General features: G+C 40.8%; 1 protein-coding gene across 4 annotated transcripts in view; it reads right to left on the minus strand.

The window, feature by feature from the left end:
• Positions 1 to 2529: 2529 nt before the first annotated feature.
• Positions 2530 to 20204, minus strand: part of mtfmt (mitochondrial methionyl-tRNA formyltransferase) — a 33795-nt gene continuing 16120 nt past the window's right edge. For 2 of the 4 annotated variants that reach the window (XM_039795128.1, XM_039795126.1), the window contains 7 exons: positions 19977 to 20099; positions 19788 to 19890; positions 19628 to 19703; positions 19447 to 19538; positions 19284 to 19362; positions 13629 to 13702; positions 2530 to 2899 (listed from right to left, as the gene is read on the minus strand). In XM_039795128.1, the coding sequence (XP_039651062.1) occupies positions 2726 to 2899; positions 13629 to 13702; positions 19284 to 19362; positions 19447 to 19538; positions 19628 to 19703; positions 19788 to 19890; positions 19977 to 20099 (721 nt within the window). In that variant the 3' untranslated portion in view covers positions 2530 to 2725. Of the gene's footprint in view, positions 2900 to 12046; positions 12116 to 12975; positions 13703 to 19283; positions 19363 to 19446; positions 19539 to 19627; positions 19704 to 19787; positions 19891 to 19976; positions 20100 to 20204 lie in introns of all 4 variants that reach the window. The other 2 variants (XR_005638773.1, XM_039795127.1) reach the window with 2 other exon arrangements.

Consider the following 20204-nt stretch of genomic DNA (forward strand, 5'->3'; position numbering starts at 1 on the left):
GCTTTATCCTGTCAAGTGGTTTTTTGGAATCTTCCCTGTGTTCTTTTCAGAGTTTTTCCTTGTGGATTTTTCCCTGTGTTTTTCCAGTCTCTGTGCTGCCGCTTTTTGTTGCCATTAAACCCTTGAGCTCAAACCTTCTGCCTGCCTGCCTCTCTCTGCATTTGGGCAGCATGGTGGCCCAATGGTTAGCACTGTGGCCTCACAGCAAGAAGGTTTTAGGTTTGAATCCAGGTCGTTCCGGGCCTTACTGTGTGGAGTTTGCATGTTCTCCCCATGCTTGCGTGGGTTTCCTCCGGGTGCTCCGGTTTCCCCCACCATTAAAAACATGTACTAATCTCCAGTCAGATCAAGGCACTGGCTCAGATCTGGAGTTGGTCCCCGGGCGCTGTGATTGGCTGCCCACTGCTCCCTTGAGGGATGGTTTAAATGCAGAGAATGAATTTCGCTACATTTATATGTATGTGACAATAAAGTACCTTTACCTTTATTTGGGTGCTTTAATCCCCTACATGTAACACATTTGGTTTGTTATAGTAGCCTCTAGCTGGAGCTGCTAGTTAACGACTCCTCCAGGATGAAAACAGCCAGCAGGCAAGCTAAATTTGTGGCAGCGGCAGCTAACTTTGAAGTAGTGACATTTCGTGGTAACTTCACAAGCTGGAGCGGCCACAATTACTCATTTTATTAGGGCACACACTAGAGTCATCGTGTGATAGCGTCACCATTTTATTATCTGATACACAAGCGATGACATTGACAGCAGCATTTCTTTCTGTAGGTTAACAGGTGTGTGTGTGTTTGTGTGTTTATTTGTGATTGTTGCGGGCAAAAATTCTTGATTATGCGGCACATTTTCTTAAAAAATGCGATGGAATATGCGGGATATTTATGCAATTTTATGCGATGAAATTGCGGGAACTTGCAAAAACTGTGGTTTGATGAAAAAGAGAAAAAGAAAGTGATTCCCCCAACACCCTGCTTTTCGATGATGTTCACGTCGCGTAATTACGTCACTTCATAATGTTCCCATGGCAACAGGGGAAAATGGCTGCTCTTGTGTGAAGTAAACGCAACATTTTTCAACTTTCTGCTAAGATATATGTGACTTTTTTGCAACGAAAATGCAGGGCTTATGAAATCATGCAAGCCCCGCATATTTTGTGCGGAAATCGGGTAATTTATGCGGCGAAAGTGCGGCGTATTTGAAAAAATGCGGCCCCTGTATAAATATGCGGACTTTGGCAGATTTTGCATTGAATTATGCGATGGCATATTCACGCAGATTATGCATTGAATTATGCGATGGCATATTCACGTTTTTCTGGAGGGACTGTTAAATGTTTTTTTATAAGTCAGTTTGGAGAATTAGGCTATAGGATCCTTCTTAGCAGGTGAATTATTATCAGCAAAATGTATTTAATTTCTAGGCTATACTACATTGAAGCGATATTGTCGTTAAAGACCCGCTGATCGCTGTCAGAATCTCTGAATGAATGCCCGCAGTGCATTGTGGGATATCGGCTTTGAATGCGATCAGCTCGGCTCATATCGTAGTGTTCCGTTTTACAGCATACTGTAATATTTCACCGGTAATAAGACCAAAATAATATTAAAATAAAGAAATGAATACCATGATAACATCTAAAGAAATGTTGATGTAACATTATAGTTTTAAAAATATCAAACAAAGCAAACCAGCTTCTCTGGCCGAATTAGACCAATAAGATCTCGTGAATAAATGTTGATTAAAACAGCGTTTTTTGGGCTAAAAATACCAATAATGCCACAGAGTTTGAGTTAAGGGTCCGTGTTTTCTCTTTCGTCTATATCAGACGGTGACATGAATGTCAATCTGACAGAGCCCCACGTTGAAAAAAACCCACAAAAGGTACACCTCTTTCGTTAGAACTTAATGCCAGGGGTCCTTGACCATGCGTCAGACATTTGATGAGTAGGGAGTGAAACTGTGTTGCCCAAGGACACTTCGACATGGGACTGCCAGGGCCAGGGATTGAACCTACAATCTTCCGATTGGTAGGGACCGCTGTACCACCTAAGCCACAGCTGCCCCAGTAATGAAAAGGCTTGAGGCATTGGCCTGGCTGATTTGCATAATCCAAAAGAGCAGCATCTTTCTCTGTGTCTAAGGAACTTGTATTAACGTGTAGAATCCCCAAGTGGTCCATTGCTGTTCAGCATATACATGTTGGCTGTACATAATCCAGTGATGTTACCAGAATTTGCGGGAGCAAATTTGTGCACATCATACCACTCTGTTCTCAGCACTGGCTGCAAATTAGCTTATATATAATATATTAATATAATATAAAAATGTATATAAATTGTATTTCCCATCTATAAAGACTTACTCTTCAGTACCTCGTTTATCAAATGCGAACCTCAGAACTGTGGCACAGGCCTTCTGCTCGTTTCAAGTGTGATATCAAATGTTGGTAAAGCTGCCATTGGTTTTTACTTTCCTAGCTGCACGACTGCAATACATGATATGCCTGTTATAACAAAAAAATGTAAAAGTTTCATCAATTGTATTTATTGCAAATAAATGATTAGTATAGTTGTAGCAGTGTAGTACACATACAGAAAATATACTGTACATGCAGATGTCTTAAAACAGACAAGAGTAACACATTCACTTCAGTAAATTCCAATAGGTAAAATCATGTCTGCAGTGTTCACATTAAGGAAAAAATAAATTGTTGTTGCATCACGACGCTGACATCTGATGCTCTTCAGTTGCTTGTTTTCTGCTGACAAACAGAGCTTCGGCTGTCTGATAGGGTGTCTTCTTCTGCATTGTCTGATGCAGGTAGCCATTAAAGAAATCAGCCGCTGTCAGCCTTTTTTTCAGCAGCACTGCCTTGAATCCCACCCAGCCATCCTGGAACATGGAACACACATAAGAAACAATCAGCAGGAATTCTCATTTCATGTAGGACCTTCAAAACATAAGTGGTGTCCTGGATGTATGAAGGGAGGGATGAAGGATGTTGAGCCAGGTGCTTGATATGAAAGTCTACAAATTGAGAGGCAGGCTCTGTAAGGGATCCATTTGATGAAATAATAGGCCTCCCTGGAGGAGACTCAAGATTCTTGTGAACCTTGGGGAGCATGTAAAAGCGGGTATCCTGGGATGTTCACACTATTAAAAAAAATCATGCTCTTGTTTGGTAATCCACTCCTCTTCCTTAGCTGTAGAAAGCATTCCTCTCAATGTCTCCTGTGTGTTACTTAATGGATTAGAGGACAGTTTGTGATAATATTCAGGGTACTCCAATTGCTGTGAAGCCTATTCAACATATTTGACCTTATTCATTACCACCACTGCTCCTCCTTTATCAGCTGGTTTTATGATAATCGACTCATTCATGGCTAACCAGTCCAAGGCCTGTTTACAATTACAATTACCAGGTGTCTACTAAAGGGGAAACTGTGTCTTGAGGGCTACATCCTGAAGAAGGCAGTTTTTTGCCGCTACGCGTGGGTTGCTGCCCATCTAAGATTTCAGTATGAAATAGCCATTTAAATAAAGGCTTTTTAAATGTATGTTTTTGCAAAAAGAGTGCCTTGGACCTGTTTCCTCTTTTGAACAAATGAAAATTATCTTTGGAAAATGTACATTATTATTTCCATAATGCAATTAATAGATAAACACAAAACCACAAAAAATGTCAGAATGACACTAATCTAAAGAAATAATGTACATCAGAAGGAATGGAGTGCTACATTCAAAACATTACAGGGTTAGAACCAGGCTTTTATTTGAAACACATTTTATGAGAGATAGGCCATTATTCTTCATTTTCCTGGTTTCTTTCATATTTTTTGAATATATTTTAGTAAGAATCCTCTTTTCTCATTTGCTCGTTTTAATTTGCTGTTCGTACAAATTACACTTCCTTCATGTTCACCTGTTGTCTGGTTTCCACAGCTCTAAACCCCATACTTTCTTTGTTAGATTATTAGTTTTTATTTTGATTTATAACAAAACACTACATACACCTCATAACATGAACACAACCCTGACCCCACTCATCGTCACCACAAAATGATGTAATAATAACTAGATGAAATAATAACCATAATATTCAAGACATTACAAAAAAATAGATATAGAGTGTTATCATCGACAGTTTGTCCACCACTTGCTTTTGGCTCAGGTTTATGAAGGGGCAAAGTGTTTTAAGGGGAGTTCTGCTTACCGCAGGTTCTACCCTCACTCCCTCATCTCTGTCCCTCTCATCCCGAGTCTCCTCCTCACTGTGCATGCCACTGCCCACCACCACTATCATCAGCCACGGGAGCTGATGATGGTCCTGCTACTGACGAAAACATGTCTGTCAATTTGACACATTTGGCAGCGTCTGCCTGAAGGGCCTGTTTCTTTTTCTCACGCAGCTTCTCTGCACCTCCTTTGCGTTTCTTCTCCATGATCTCCATCACTATTTTAGCCTGGCAGATGCACACTGAAACTGCATGCAGGCAGAAATCCCAAAGAGGGTGCTGTTTAAAGATATGATTGGGCCAGTCCAGTGTCAATTAAGAAAACAACAAATGGGCCGCTGAGCTACGCGTTTCATGGGTCTGTCAGAATTTCTTTTTTAGGCTGGACGAAAAATAAATAAATAAGAAAAAGTGTCGGCGGTCGGCCCAAAAAGCACATCGGCCCACCAGGAAAGTGCCTGGTATGCAGATGGCCAGTCTGCCCTTGTCTCTAGGCATTTCACAAGCCCACTCCTGGATTGAAGGCACCCCTTCATTCCTCCATCCTCTAAGAAGAATCTGTCTGGCTATTATTAAACCAGATTGGACCCAGCTTCTTATGTGCGAGTAGCCTATGACATGACTTTGTTATTGTACTAATAATAAACGCTTTGGAAATGTTCATTATGATGATTTTGTTTCATTATTAGCCAACAGTAGAGAGAGGACAGGAAATGATGGGGAGATAAATAGGAAATGACATGCAACAAAGGTCCCTAGCTGGACTGGAACGGGCTTCAGGTGTGGAACAATTTACCCAGCATAATATAATTAATTACGCAGTATGATTAAGTGGAATAATATTTAAACCAGAGAAAAGCCAAGCTCAGACTAAAGATTTGTTATAAGACAAAACCGCTTTAGAACGTTGCAGGGAAAAGTTGCAACTGTGTGAACTGGCTCGTCTTGGATTGACTCAAGCCAGCCAATGAGGTGAGCGACACCATCGGCAGGCAGTGGCAATTTTATTTATGACAAAGTTGAAGTCAGGAAGTGTGCCTGTTTAATTTGCCAAGAGACAATTGCTGTGTTTAAGGAATATAAAGAAAGAAGACATTTTGAAACAAAACACAAGTCCTTCAAGTCCTACCTGGACAATTGACCTATGGCTAAACCACGCCCCCTCCACTCACTCGGACAAACAATCAACATTCGGTGACAGTCGCTATGGCAACTGTCACAGTAGGAGACATTTCTCAGGAGGCAATTGATGATTTTTGGAGACAGAAAGATTATATATCATCTCGAAGTCACCAAAAGGGCCTTAACTATGCATTGGAGGGTTATATTAATGATTTTATTGTTGAGAAGGTCGATAAAAAGCTTCAGCTCCAGGCAAAAATGTACAGGTCACAGTGTAAACGTGATAAACCGCATCTCGTTGCCATCACCATCTCAGACAACAAGATAGAGGATCAGCATTGTTCATGCACTGCAGGGTAAGAAGTGTGATTTACTTTCAATTTATTAATTTATTATTACTTTCAATGTATTAATCTAACTTGACTTGTAAAATATGCTATGGTAATTGCTACTAGCTTATTTTTCATCTAAACCTAGCGTAAAGCTCCGTATTAGCATAGCTAGATTTTTCTTCTGCTAAAGCAGCGTTTTGTAATATACTAGGCTTTGCTAAACATCTGTTAACAGTAACAAGTTCCATGTCATTGATCTGACACATCATTGGGATGAATCCATAGGGAACCGGGTTACTGCTCCCATATTGGTCTATTCCACTATGTTGGCCGGCTGCGGGGGAGAGATCAGCTGTCCTGTACAAGTCAGGCCCAGCAGTGGCATTGGCCGAGAGGCAAGCGGATCACAAGCGGCCAACCTATCACGTCTGTGGTGGTTGCCAAAGCAAAAGCTAAACGGAAAAAGAAGCCGGTCATCTGCTCCTACAACCCAAACAGGTAATCATAGGTTGATGTCATGTACAGTAGCCTACACAGTGGTGGGCAAAGTACTTATTGTGCAGTTAAACAGTCTGTGTGTTTTATTTTCATTCATTCATATTCTCTTCATGAACTCAGAGAAACAGCATGTTTTCATCTTTGTGATGCTGCATGTACTTTACAATATCCAAGTATGACTGTAACATTGTGAGTGACTATGAAGCTCATGTCTTGCAATACATTACCTAAAACAACCTTGCTGCCTTTTTTAGGAAAGAGTCAGGTATGAGAGCAGACGTATATGATGTCATAAAAAACATGACCGGGGCCCCAATAAGTTACCTGTTAGCTGCTAGGGTGACAGTACAGGGAAAGGAACTTCCAATCGGATGTGGTTTGAGTTACCAGGTAAATAATACACTAACAGTCTGCACACTGCACAGTATCTGGAGGAAAGATGGTTCAAATATTCATATCTACATAAGTAGACTATGACAGCTAACAGTTGATCAATTTATTTTTATTTACATTGAAAACATTCAAGCAATGTGCATTCCTCTACATCATTTCGCATAATGATGTATGCGGGACCCCCAGAGGTCAAAATGTGCAACACTTGCAGCTAATCACAGTAGATCATCAACAAATACAACTATTCCAGTCACAAAAAAATCTTTACACATATATACACACGTACAATAAAATTATTTCAGATGAGCCATCTTTTTGACATTTTAAATCCCTTGCTCAACACAGAGAAATACAGGATAACTAGCCTATAATATGTGAGGCTGAAAATTTGAGAGCATGCTTACAACATACCAAATTTGATTTATGTTGCCCAACCTGGGGCCTGTTTCACAAAACCAGGATAAGGGATTAAGCCGGGATTTCCCAGTTATCCTGGCTCAATTTAGCCTTGACTCTGTTTCACAAAAGCGGAAGCACATAAATCACCATGGAGATTTATTCTGTGCAGCTAGCCTGCTCCTGACCAGGCTAACAGCCAGGATTTATTTAATCCTGGAACCTTTTCTGTTCACCCAGCACTGGTTTTACCCTATTGTTATTATCAGCCTGGATTAAAATACAGCATATTGCTGTTCATTTAAGAAAAGTTATTAGTTAAAGTTGTGACCATTATTTTTTATAACACACTGTAAACATGAATGGAACACTTAATTATCTTTATAGTTTCTAGATTTTAGTCCCAATTTCTTCAGTGTCTTTATTTTCTATGTCCATACAGTATATGAGGGAGCAAGGCATATAATATGTAGAGAAAGAAACTCGTCCTCTATAAAAAATAAAAAAAAACGCGAGAAAAAGCGTGGCAGATAATAGCGGACCGACTGAATGCTAGTCTAAAAATATCCATTTATGAACTACTGCTCTTAACTGAAACCATTCAATGAGTCACTGTCATTTGCAAAAACGAACAGTTGTATGCTACACTTTGCATTAAAAGCGAGCAGTGGAAGTTAATATGACTTAGGAAATTTATATTTTAGCCCATGAGAGAGAGAGAGAGAGAGAGAGAGAGAGAGAGAGAGAGAGAGAGAGAGAGAGAGAGAGAGAGAGAGAGAGAGAGAGAGAGAGAGAGAGAGGAACAGAGTGAAAGAGATATTTACGCATCATATTTTAGCGTTGTAGAAAATTGATCTTGATGGTAAATTTCAAGGCAAAGAGTACAACTGTTAATTTGTGAAAATGATTAGTAGCCTAATCCTTGAATGGTATGATTATGACGGTTTCAATTCAGAGCAGTGGTTAGTTATGTTTAGGCTGCTTACGCATTCAGTCGGTCCGTGATCGTCTGCTGCGCTTTTCTCGCTGTTTTACTACAGCGGCCGTGTTTTCTTTTTATACAAATTACGTGTTTCACGTCATCATACTTCCACAAGAACTGCTGCTCACTCTGTATAAAGTATGTACAATACGTATTCTCCATTTTGGCATCACTAAATCTGTGATCGACCTCGCGGTCTTTTGAGGAAAGCAGTGGACGCGCATCTATCTGAATTACTTCAGCCTGGCTCAACCTAGTCGCTCCTCCTCAGCCTGGCTTGGCCTTCGTGAAACGCACCAAGCCAGGATGCACAGATTAGACTAGGTCAAGCCTCGCTTTATCAGTTATCCTGGATTTAGATATTCTGCTTTTGTGAAACAGGCCCCTGATGTTGGGTATTCTCCCCGATACAATTTTGAATTTCTTTATTTTGGCAATAGCTCTCTCCACATGAACTCTGTGAGCAGCTATCTTTTTTGTTTTGAGTACATCAGCGGCAGACATTTGTTTGTTTGACTGAGCAAAAGGGGGGCTAAATTTCTTCAATTTCAGCATCCTTCTGGGCCAGCATAGTCCTTAATGTCAGCAGCTCTTGCTCCACTTCCCTTGAGGGCAGCTCCAGTGGCGGATGCTGGTCCAGATGTTCTGGCACTTCCTCTGGCTGCTGTTGCACGGGTGGTTGCTCATCCTCTAGCGGCACTGCAAATATAAATTTATGGTTTAAAATGAATGAAGGAAAACATAAAGATGTTCTGGTACAAGCCAAATGTCACAAACCAACCAACATATCAGTAAAATGATTACAACTAAAGTGTACACATGATAGAGCACATAATATTTGAAACAAATAAAACAATGAAAACTGTGTAACCATGGAACATAAATGCTTTTAAAATTTGGAAGAGAAAATAGTGTTGGAAAAAAAAAGGAAAAATGAATGATTTACTATGAATTGACTAAATAGCATACCTTAAGACCGCAGCACACCAGTGCCAATAACCACAACCGAGCACTCCCTCTCATATGTTGTTATTATTAGTTATATTGTAATATCTGCTGTTTCTGTATTTGTCATAACTTCAATTTCCTTTTCCTGTAGCTTCCAGTGTTAAACAAGCCGGCATCATCCCTGCCCGTATCCTGTTCCAACAACATCCCCAGGCCTCTCTCCCCAGACATCTCTCTACCAACACCTACTGAACAAGTCAATCAGAGTTTCAAACTTGAAGAAGCAAGGAAAATTCAAGTGGCGACAAAGGCACAGGCTGCCTGTGAGAAATGGCATAAAGATCGTGAGGGAAGGCTGACAGCCTCTAACTTTGGAAAAATATTGAAAAGAAAAAAAGTTACAGAGGAATTCATCCAGTCGATGTACTACCCCAAACCCTTCACCTCAAAGGCAACGAGCTATGGCACTGCCAGTGAGCCAAAGGCAAAGGAGCTCTACCAAGAGAAATATCCATCTAGACATGTACACAATGCTGGCCTAATGCTACAGCCAGAGCTGCTGTTTCTTGGTGCAACCCCAGATGCTATTGTATGTGATGATGGGGAAACTGGACTGCTTGAAATTAAGTGCCCCTTTGGATCAAGATACATGACCATAGAAGAAGCTGCCTCAACTATCAAAGACTTCTATGTCATCAACAATGGACAAGACATCAAAGTATCAAAAAGCCACAACTGCTATTATCAAATCCAAGGACAGCTGCTTTTAAGTGGACTTGATTTCTGTGATTTTGTCCTTTACACAAGAGCAGATCTGTACATTGAGAGAGTTCATAAAGATGTCCTGTTCATCAATTCAATGATTGCAAAGCTTCATGAATTTCATGTAAATAACTTTTGTCCCAAGAAATAGGTCTCACCTCCTCTCCTGATTTTTCTGTCCTTCTTGGTCCTTCTGGGAGCTGATTCACACCTGTAAATGAAAGAAAAATAACATCATTTGGGTTGAAAAAAACAATTATTTTCATTATCAATGTGTTTTGATTATTTTATGGATTAATCAATATTAAGTGGATTCATAATATGTCATAAAATGTTTCTTAAAACCCAATGTTTTCTGCTATTAAAGCTGCTGGGATTTTTTTTAACAGTGTGCAGATCCTTTTTCTGATTTTTGCCTTCAGCTTCATATTATGTCATCAATGATCAAGTGTGACTTGAACCTCGTGTTCATGTATGTGTGCACCCAACACGCGTTTGAGGTACCTCTTTTTTGGAGATAGACGACACTTCTGTCCTACAGTAGATCCAGTTCTTGTAGCTTGGTGAGGATGAGGAAACTCAGTGCTGGGCCCTCCATTGACAAAATGCTTAAACAAAACATAGCATTTTATTAGGAGTTATTACTCACACTAAATCAGCACAAATCAATGGTTCATGATCAAATTAAACATGTACAGGTCTAAGTTGCATACGTTTCCAGGTCAAGCCTTTTTACCATCGTTACCAAGAGTACCTCTCCGTTAGTTTGGTGCTACAGTATTTACATGAATCATTCAGAACAACATTGCTAACATTTGTTATCTCGGTTATTTATAGATAACTTAATGAAGTTAAGCTCCAAAACGTCCTTAACGTTAGTATAACTAGAGACAGCTAACAATCATGTACGATTGCCAAAGTACAAAAACTAAATAACAGGCCATTGAACTCCTAGGAAACAAAGTAACATGATGTACAACGCAGCTAGAAGCTAACGTTAGGCTAATGTTTTCTAATGTTATGCTAACGTTAGCCTAACGTTACGTTAGAGATGTTAAAGATAACGTTCAAATACGTTGTTGACTTACCTTAGAACAGATGTAGACGTCCTTGTTGATTTTATTCACGTTTAGTTGTTGTTGTGGTCTACCGCATAACTTAATCCAGAGCAGACACTTATCTGGGTTGAGATGTGGCTTTGGAACGGGTAAAAAATAGACACCGTCGCCCAGCCTCTCGGGATACCTAGTATCGGAGTTGCATGTACCCCATGCACACCGTTTGACCATTTTAAACTTAAAATGTCACGAAAAAAACATATAAAAACGAATGAAAACGGACTAACTGCAATGCATTTCAATGGACGTTGAAGCAGAGAATGTCCGAGTGTATTGGGTTAGTTATGCCCACTGTGATTGGCTCATCGCGTTTGGGGGCGTGGTTTAGCCATAGGTCAATTGGCAGCTAGCCTGGCTGCTCAGCAATGGCAATTTTTTCAGATCAACCGCACTCAGTAAAAATGTATGCATACATGAAACAATTTGTTGTGAAGCTTTGACTTTTCGTAAGACAAATGAGTAATGCTGCACACTTACTATCTACAGTTTACCAAACGTCAACATTTCTGTGAAAATGGGGAAATGGACTCAGTAAACATTATTAAAACACTTGACCAGGACCCGAAGGCTAGAATTAAAATAAATGGCTGCTAACTGGTTCAAACTGGAAAGATCTACGAGACAGGGCTGTTGCTTATCTCCAACTCTTTTTGCGATTTTCATCGAGCCTTTGGCCCAAGCAATAAAAGAAGATGAAGGTATAGCGGGGATAGAGGTGAAGGGCACAGAACATAAAATCGGGCTTTTTGCAGATGATGTTATGATCAGTCTAAAACAACCGGATGTTTGTCTTCCAAGACTTATGGAAAGACTGGATTCATTTTATTACTTGTCAGGTTATAAACTCAATGTGACAAAAACACAGGTACTAACCATACATTATACCCCACCCCAAGCCATTCAACAAGCATATAAATTCAAATGGGAAGCAAAAAAATTAAATACTTAGGTGTAATTATTAGTAGAAACTTAACAAGACTGTACAAAATTAATTATGGGACTCTAAATCAAGACATTCAAAAAGATATGGAAAGATGGTCAGCGCTAACATTGGATTTCAGCTCTAGAATAGAAATCATAAAGATGAATGTGTTACCGAGAATTTTATATTTGTTTCAATCATTACCAACGGAAATCCCATATCAGAATTCACAGAATGGAACAAAAAAATCTCACGGTTCATATGGGGTGGAAGGCCGAGGATAAAGTACGCAACTCTTCAGATTCCTAGGGACAGGGGCGGGTTAGCTTACCAAACCACTTAGAATATTACTATGCTGCACAGATCCGACCTTTGGTGTATTGGTGTGATCCTGAGTATACTGTAAGGAGGAAAGATATTGAATTAAAAAGAGAGGGTTATCATATCCAAAGTATGATTGCAAAAAGGGACATGTTTAAAAAGTATAAGAATATGCTTGATCCAATTACTCCATTCACTCTGGAAATCTGGTTTACAGTGATTAGGAGATGGCCGACTTGTGATTCTAAATTTAAACCAGGAGCAATGGATAGTATTTATGAACAATGGATACACAAGGGAATTACAGCAATATGCACAATAATTGATCGGGGAAAAATTAAAAGCTTTCAAAAACCAAAGAGGGAATATGGTCTGGAGGATTACGATCAGTTTAGGTATTACCAAATTAGAGACTTCTTTGAGAAAGAAATAAAACCAGAGATTCCTCAGGAGCTGAACAACATAACTATAACACTATGTAAGGCATATAGAAACAATATTGGAAAGGTGGTTTCAGCACTGTACCAGGGTCTAGACAAGAACAGAGGAACTTCTACACTGTATATAAGAGACAGATGGGTAAAAGAAAGTAAAATACCAATAACTGTGGAGGACTGGTTTAACATATGTGATGTACAGCGAACCACCACCAACTCCAGGATGTGGAAAGAATTTTGCTGGAAAAATATGATCAGGTTCTTTATTACTCCCAAAACAAAGAGCACATTTTCATCTACACAACAAACATGCTGGAGACGGTGTGGGGAGCAGAACGTAGGTCATACCCATGTTTTTTGGGAATGTACTAAAATCAGAAATTATTGGAATGGTGTGTGGGTGGAATTGAAAACAATACTGGTATGTGAACTACCAAAGACATGTGAGATATTATATCTCTGTAACCTGACAGGGGAAAAAGTACAACATGAAGACGGATACCTGGTTAAAATTCTGCTGGCTGCAGCCAAGAAGGCAATCACCAGAAAATAGTGTAGAGAGGACCCTCCCACTCTGAGGAACTGGCTGGACGTAGTCGAGGAGATACTCAACATGGAAAGACTGACGTATATATTGAGACTCCAGCAAGCAAAATATGATAAGAAATGCGAAAAATTGACAGAATACCAATCACAATACAGAGTCACCACCAAAAACTTTGATGTCAGAGACATTTGAGTATTAATACTAAGAACATGTACCCCACTGACGCTGCGCTGTGTTCTTTATTGTTTATACTAAAAATCAATAAAATATGAGTAAAAAAAAGGGAAATGTGTTTTTCTCCATCTGGCCCCTGGGATTAAAATTTTGGACACCCCTGCTTTAATATATTAAAGTATGAACATGCTTGTCAAAAAGGCTTTACTGTGAAATTATTTTGAGTGATATGTGGGACATTTGCACAAGTTATCACATCTGAATTATTCTGCTGTTCAGGACATTTACACATCATGTAAAAAAACAAAAATTCAAATGAATTTATATGATTTCATGCTTCACATGGTGTTGGGGCTGGAGTAAAGAGGGACAGGTGTGCAGGTTTAAGTCATTATCAGTAGTAAACTAAATACAGCTAACAAAGTTTAACAGACCTTACAGCAGACAGCCAGAGTGTTGGACTCCTTCTGATAGCTCAATGTGCCAGGGACCAGTTTCCGTCTTTGATCTGCAAACATGTGATGACAGCTCAGGGTCAAAGCACATTACTGGGGTAGCATAGGGAAACCGCACACGCACACACGTCAAATCTCAATGCCATCTAGTCTATCGCTCAGAGGATGCAGCCTCTGGTTCTGAAAATATCCCCATTCAAAAGTTTACTAGATTTCTTTTAACGACAAACAGCAGTCTCCTGAGGGTGTACCACGAAGCGGGATATGTGGGTTGGCGAGGTATGTTGAGCCTAAAGTCAGAGTTTTCAATGTCACAAATGTGGCTCTCTTCTAACCTGGCTAGGTCGCCATGGTTACTCATTAGAGTTTCAGACCATCTTTGGAGGGAGAGTGTTTAGAGACAGAATATATCCGTTAGCCTTTTCCTGGTGATATTCCCTAAACGCAGTACAGATTCTCAGTGGAGGAAATACGTTATAAAGGTTAACTTTGTTCTGGTGAAATGTTACATTAGTTATGGCAGCGAACACAGCCGTGCAGGTTTTTTTGCAACGAGAACCTATACAGCTATGCAGAAAATCTAAGCAACACTGGTTAGAAATGTGTTAGTCAATTGGTATTTATCACAGATAATATATAATCAACAGAAAACATTTTATTTGCTTAAAAAGTGATTTCCATTATGGGACAGTGTCAGACCATCAGACCTAATCTATCAGATAGCAGACTCTACAGTCAGAGCTGTAGAGTGAGCAGCTGTCACGTTAGAAATAAACAGTCGGCAAAAAGAGTGCATCAAGTAGTGAAATAAATACAATCAAGTGTATATTAATGTTTCTTATACCATAGGTCTGGGTGAATACTTCATTCTGATTTGCTGTAAAAAAAATGATATAGGACACCTACTAAATGAGTTCCAGTCAAACTGACGGTTTACCATTCAGAATGAATGTGCTACATTAAAAGAAAAAGAAAATGTGAATCTGTTCTTTCCAACACTTAGTGTAGTCCTTTAGTGTCTCGTCCTCTGAACACCACAGGATGGCGCTAACACACAGGCTGAAAGAAGTAAGTTGCATCGCCCCTTCGAACCATCCATCCATAAATTGCAGGAACGTCTTTCTGTCTGTCTCTGTGTGTGTGGGTGTTAAGTGCATATCTATCTATCTATCTATCTATCTATCTATCTATCTATCTATATCTATATCTCTATATCTCTATCTCTCTATATATATATATATATATATATATATATATATAAAAAGAAGCACACATTGGCTTTTGCCGCTCTAGCCCATAGATGCCAACACTCCTGTTTTTCCCGGGTTTCTCCCGTTTTTTAGCCCTATCTCCCGGACCTCTCCTGGTTTGTTATTTCTCCCGGGAAACTCCCGTAATTTGCATGGCCCAAACTCCTTTATAAATAATCAGACCAATAGGTTTGTTTAATGTTGACCAGTTGCAAGATCTTGTATGAAACGCATCCTAACACCATATACAATTTTCAACCCGTTGGTCAACCTGGCAACCTATAACCCAGTTGCGCAGTTCATCTCTGCGCAAGCTTCGCGGAAAGTTCAGACCCGAAAGCGAGCCGATAAAGATGGCAGGTGAAGGTGGTGTTCCTGCAAAGAAATCAAAATATAGCTGTAAATTTCAACATGTTGGGCGCAACAATTTACATGCATCTTACCAGGGCATGAAATTAACACCCGCCCAGCCGTCAAATGCGGGTGAATTTTGCAATTGGCGGGTAACACTGTCAATCTACCTGCCACTTTGGTGGGTAGCCAATGAGAATTGAGTGATTCAGATGTGTAACTATCGGTAAGCAGGGTACGCGGTTGCTTACGGGCCTGGCCCAATCAGGGGCCTGCATCACTGGAAGACATTGATTGACAGCCGGGGCTCCCTATCGCGCAGCCACTGACCAAGCGGGAGGGAGAACGGGTCAAATTAATTTCCTTGTTTATGTTATGAAGACGAGACGTGTGTGTGACTCGAACATCTCACATTTACCAACAAAACGTACAGCGAAAGACCGTGCAACACTTTTCAGACAGTCCTGCCAACATGTATACATTGTAACATCAATGTACGCTGTTACGATTTTTCACTCTTAAGTCTCTGAAAGTTGCTTTGCTGCTGTTTCATCTTGTCAGCTGTCTGTAGCGGGCGGGGCTGTTGCTCCGTTTCCCCCGCGACTGAAAAGGTCCCAGGCGTCAGTCGCGCGCGCGCGCGCACACACACACACACACACACACACACACACACACACACACACACACACAAAACACACACAAACACACACAAACACACACAAACACACACAGTGGATGCAGGAAAAAACGCAGATGAGACCTACAGGATGACCTAAATTGAGGACAGCTACTTTATTGTAAGTGCAATGATAAATTAAAGTCCAATATGAAACCTTATGAATGTGAGTCCCAGCCCAGGATAGGAAATGAACTAACAATGTAAAGATCAACAAGCCACTGACAGATATGTTCATATTTGATTCATTCAATAAATTATTATTTTGTGTCTTAAATCCACCAGCCGTTTTCATATTATACCAACATCATCATCCTGAGCCTTTTTGGTAAGGTTCCTACAAAAATCTCAGCCCAGAGTAATTAATTAATAGTACTAATTATTATTCTCCCCAAAACAAGTTTCCTTTTTATTTATTTTTTTATTTTTAAGAACTATACAAAAAAGTTGCAACGTTTTTTTGTTGTTGTGGTGCGCGTAGGCTACTCCTGATTTTGTCAGTCCTCTCATCTCTTATATGCAGTGGCGTAACGAGCCAACACCGGACCCCTATGCAGGATTATCAAGGCGGGCCCCCCTACTACAGCACGTGATGACGGCGCAATGTCCATGAGTAGGCTACCATGAATAGGACAGGATCATAGAGACACAGCAAGTCCTGTTTTTCACCTTTTATGAGGCAAAAAAAAAAAAACTGGCTGGTAAAAATGTAATAAAAAAAAAATTGAATTTAAAAATCCACCTGCCAAAGTGGCTGGTGGTCAAAAAAGTTAACTTCATTCCCTGCATCTTACCTAGTCAGATCGACAACCTCCACGCTTTTCGTAAGGTGTGTCGCATTGATTTTTATGGAGCGCACGGCGGGGAAAATTACATTAAAACACAGCGGAACCATCGTGCAGAAGAGGCACATAAGGACACACGGGCGATTTCATCCTTCATCATGAAAGAACAGACAGAGGCAGAAAACATGAAGCAAGCTGAACTCAAGATGGCAATGTTGGTATTTTGAAAACCAAATGTTGGCAGGTATGCTCTAGCCGCTGGCCACTCCCACTCTCACACTGTATGCAAAAACTGACTGAGCACTGTTTGTGTCGTGACTCACTCGGATCTTTCACGTACTACACCGTCTCTCTCTCTCTCTCTCTGCCCACCCACGCACGCACGCACGCATGCACTGTGATATTTTGTGATTAGATTCTGAATCTGCAACGTTCTCTGTCAGGTAAATCTGTAAGTTAGTAGTAGGCCTACCGCCTCGGGCTTGGACCCCTCATACGACACGAGACAACACCATCTCTCGCTCTCTCTGTGCACACACACAAACGGTCCGGTTATGGTGGATGATGAACGCATGCTGTTTAGCGCTCATATGACACTCTCTCTCTGCACGCGCGCACACACACCGGTTCTGGTGGTTGATGAACGCAGATATGTGCTGTTTAGCGGAGGGCCGGTGGGTAGCGCACTGCCATGAGTCCATGACGCTAATGTCTGATTACTCCACATTTTCATTGTGATATTTTGTTTCTGAATCTGCAACGTTCTCTGTCAGTTAAATCTGTAAGTTAGGAGTACCACCTCGGGTCTCTCTCTCTCTCTCTCTCTCTCTCTCTCTCTGCGCACACACAAACGGTCCGGTTCTGGTGGTGATTAACGCAGATATGTGCTGTTTAGCGATCATAATGGGCTGGGTGGGCAGCGCACTGCCATGAGTCCATGTTGCTAATGTCTGATTACTCTCCACATTTTCATTGTGATATTTTGTGATTACATTCTGAATCTGCAGCGTTCTGTGTCAGGTAGATTAGTAAGTCAGTAGTAGGGTATACAGGGGAGTTGCATTTGAAGTGGTTTGGGGTCCTTCTGTAAGTCATTTTGGGGTAGGCTACAATTTGGTTTTGATGAATTCTACAAGCAGCAATACCACAGGCCAAGCAATCGGCCATTCCAAACAGGCACATTTTCAACGGGCACTGCACTAGTAGTAATAATAAACTCTGAACTGACTTTGTTCCACAGCAATCATTTCTCACGGCAGTCGCTGTTCAGGTCGCTACTTCAGGCTGCGGCCGACAGTCCACATGACTGAAAATCTTTATATTGAATTGGGGACAATGACATGGCTGATAGCTAGCTTGTCTTGTTGTTAAACATACTGTCAAATTCTATTACGGTTTGTCAACCATACACAATGTCATTGACTCTGAATCTTGCTAGCATAACGTTAGCTTTCTGGCTCGTAGCTGTCTGAGCTAAGGGTTCTATGAGCTGAGTGGACTATAAATATATCCTATTTACTGGAGCAGCAAACATTTACATTGCATAAGAACCTTATTGGATGGAAATGATTGTTCCAGGTATTTGTCAAACCCTCAGGTGTAACCAGGGAAACAGAGTTATTGTTTGAAAAAAACTTTAGATTTTGATTGTAAAATGCATTAAAATATAAATTAATGGTTTAAAAACAAACTATTTGGCAAGTTACCATGGTATAAGAGTGTTAATGCCCTTCAAGGTGTCCATTGTCAGGAATTAATGGGCGACGGAGGAGGCACGAATCGTCTGATGCACCTCATCGGGTATAAACCCTTGCTTACTGCAGTGCTCTATGGAACTCAAATGGAATGACTCAAAGTTGTTATAAACACCGTCTTGAACCTCTGGAAATGAACAAAGCGAAAGTTGCCGCTGACCTTTTGAAAGCGCAACCAATGAGATAACAGCATGTTGTTATCTAGCAACGGGAAATAGCTTCTATGCCACCCTTGATGAAAAATACCTGCGCTTTGCTCTCTGCACCCTACCTTGCGGTGCGCAGAGAGCAAATCATTTATCATGTGTAGGTGGCTTTAGTATTGGGAGCAGTAGACAGATATACATACAACATCCAGGGAGCAACTTGGGGTTCAGGGTCTTGCTCAGGGACACTTTGACATGTGATCGGAGGAGCCTGGGATCGAACTGCCAATCTTGTGGTTGAGGGGCAACCACTACCTCCAAAACCACAGCCACCCTGCTAAGCCAAGCTGTTTACAGAGTGCTGCAGGAACGAGTTCTAAAACCCGGAAATGAGTTAACAGCATTTTTGCACTTCCAGTTCCCTCACCTGGAAGTCAACGGGTTTTTGGTTTATAGTTGTTGTCACAGTATCCCAGTTTCTATCAGATAGCATATTTAATATTAAAGCATATTAATCTTTCAGTAACAGGATTAAGGCTAATTTCACTTTCTGAAACCAGGTTTTTACATTTACAAACTGGATATTCCAAAAACCTGAATTGAAAAAACAGTGTACTGTACATGTACTGTAAATATATTCATGGCCGGTACATTTGATTCTGACAAACTTACCTAATAATGAAATGTGACATTTTCCTACAAAATCCAGAAGTTTTATTGTCCTGCCCATCCATGTGGTCTTCAAAGGTATCTGATGGCAGAGAGAAGGATCAGTACGATGATAGTCAACACCATCTTCCATGGCTCAGAGTCAGTCCAGATCAGTCCTCATTACCCGAGATCCGATGGCACGATACAGACGATCAATTTGGTCACAAGTCTGTTCCTCCCACACTATCCAGCTCATGGATGCATTGATTTTCGGGGCTATTGGAGAAAATGAATGTGTAAGTTAAAGGAAGTCCTCCTGTTTTATATTTAGCATGACTGTGTCTATGTAGTTTAAAGCTACGTACCAAAAGTTGCACCTGTCTGTTTTTGCTCCCTTTTATGTGCCAGTCTCTCAGGCAGTGTCATGAGCGTATCAATCAGCTGCAAACAAGAATACAAATACAGCAACTATGTTAAATCCTGTTAGAAAGAGGACAAGGTAACCATCCACTAGCAGCAACTCACCAGATGTGCTCCCTTCGTGGCTAGAGAAGCTCCAAGCTCCTCAGCAGTACAGTTCTCAGGGACCTGATGAAGCTCCTGGTGGAGAATGGGACCCACGTCAAACCTGCGATGTGAAGACATTCTTAATCCGTTTATGTTTTGTAAGGACAAAACAGGAAGAACACTGAGCTTTTCCCTTCGTTTACGTACCTATGAGGGCGGATCTGGATGATTGTGACCCCTGTCACAGTGTCACCATGCATGATGGTGTGGAAGATGGGTGCTGGTCCTCGCCACCTAGGCAGCAGGCTGGGGTGAACATTCAAAATTCCGCTGCAATCAAAAAGCGGTTGGTCAAACACACAAACGCAGTTTGGATAATAATTTCAGGCAGGTGTCTTCTCTCCACCACTCAGGCAAAGGAGCTTGAGTGGACAA

Source organism: Perca fluviatilis, chromosome 3 (assembly GCF_010015445.1).
Source record: "Perca fluviatilis chromosome 3, GENO_Pfluv_1.0, whole genome shotgun sequence".
Lineage (NCBI taxonomy): Eukaryota > Metazoa > Chordata > Actinopteri > Perciformes > Percidae > Perca > Perca fluviatilis.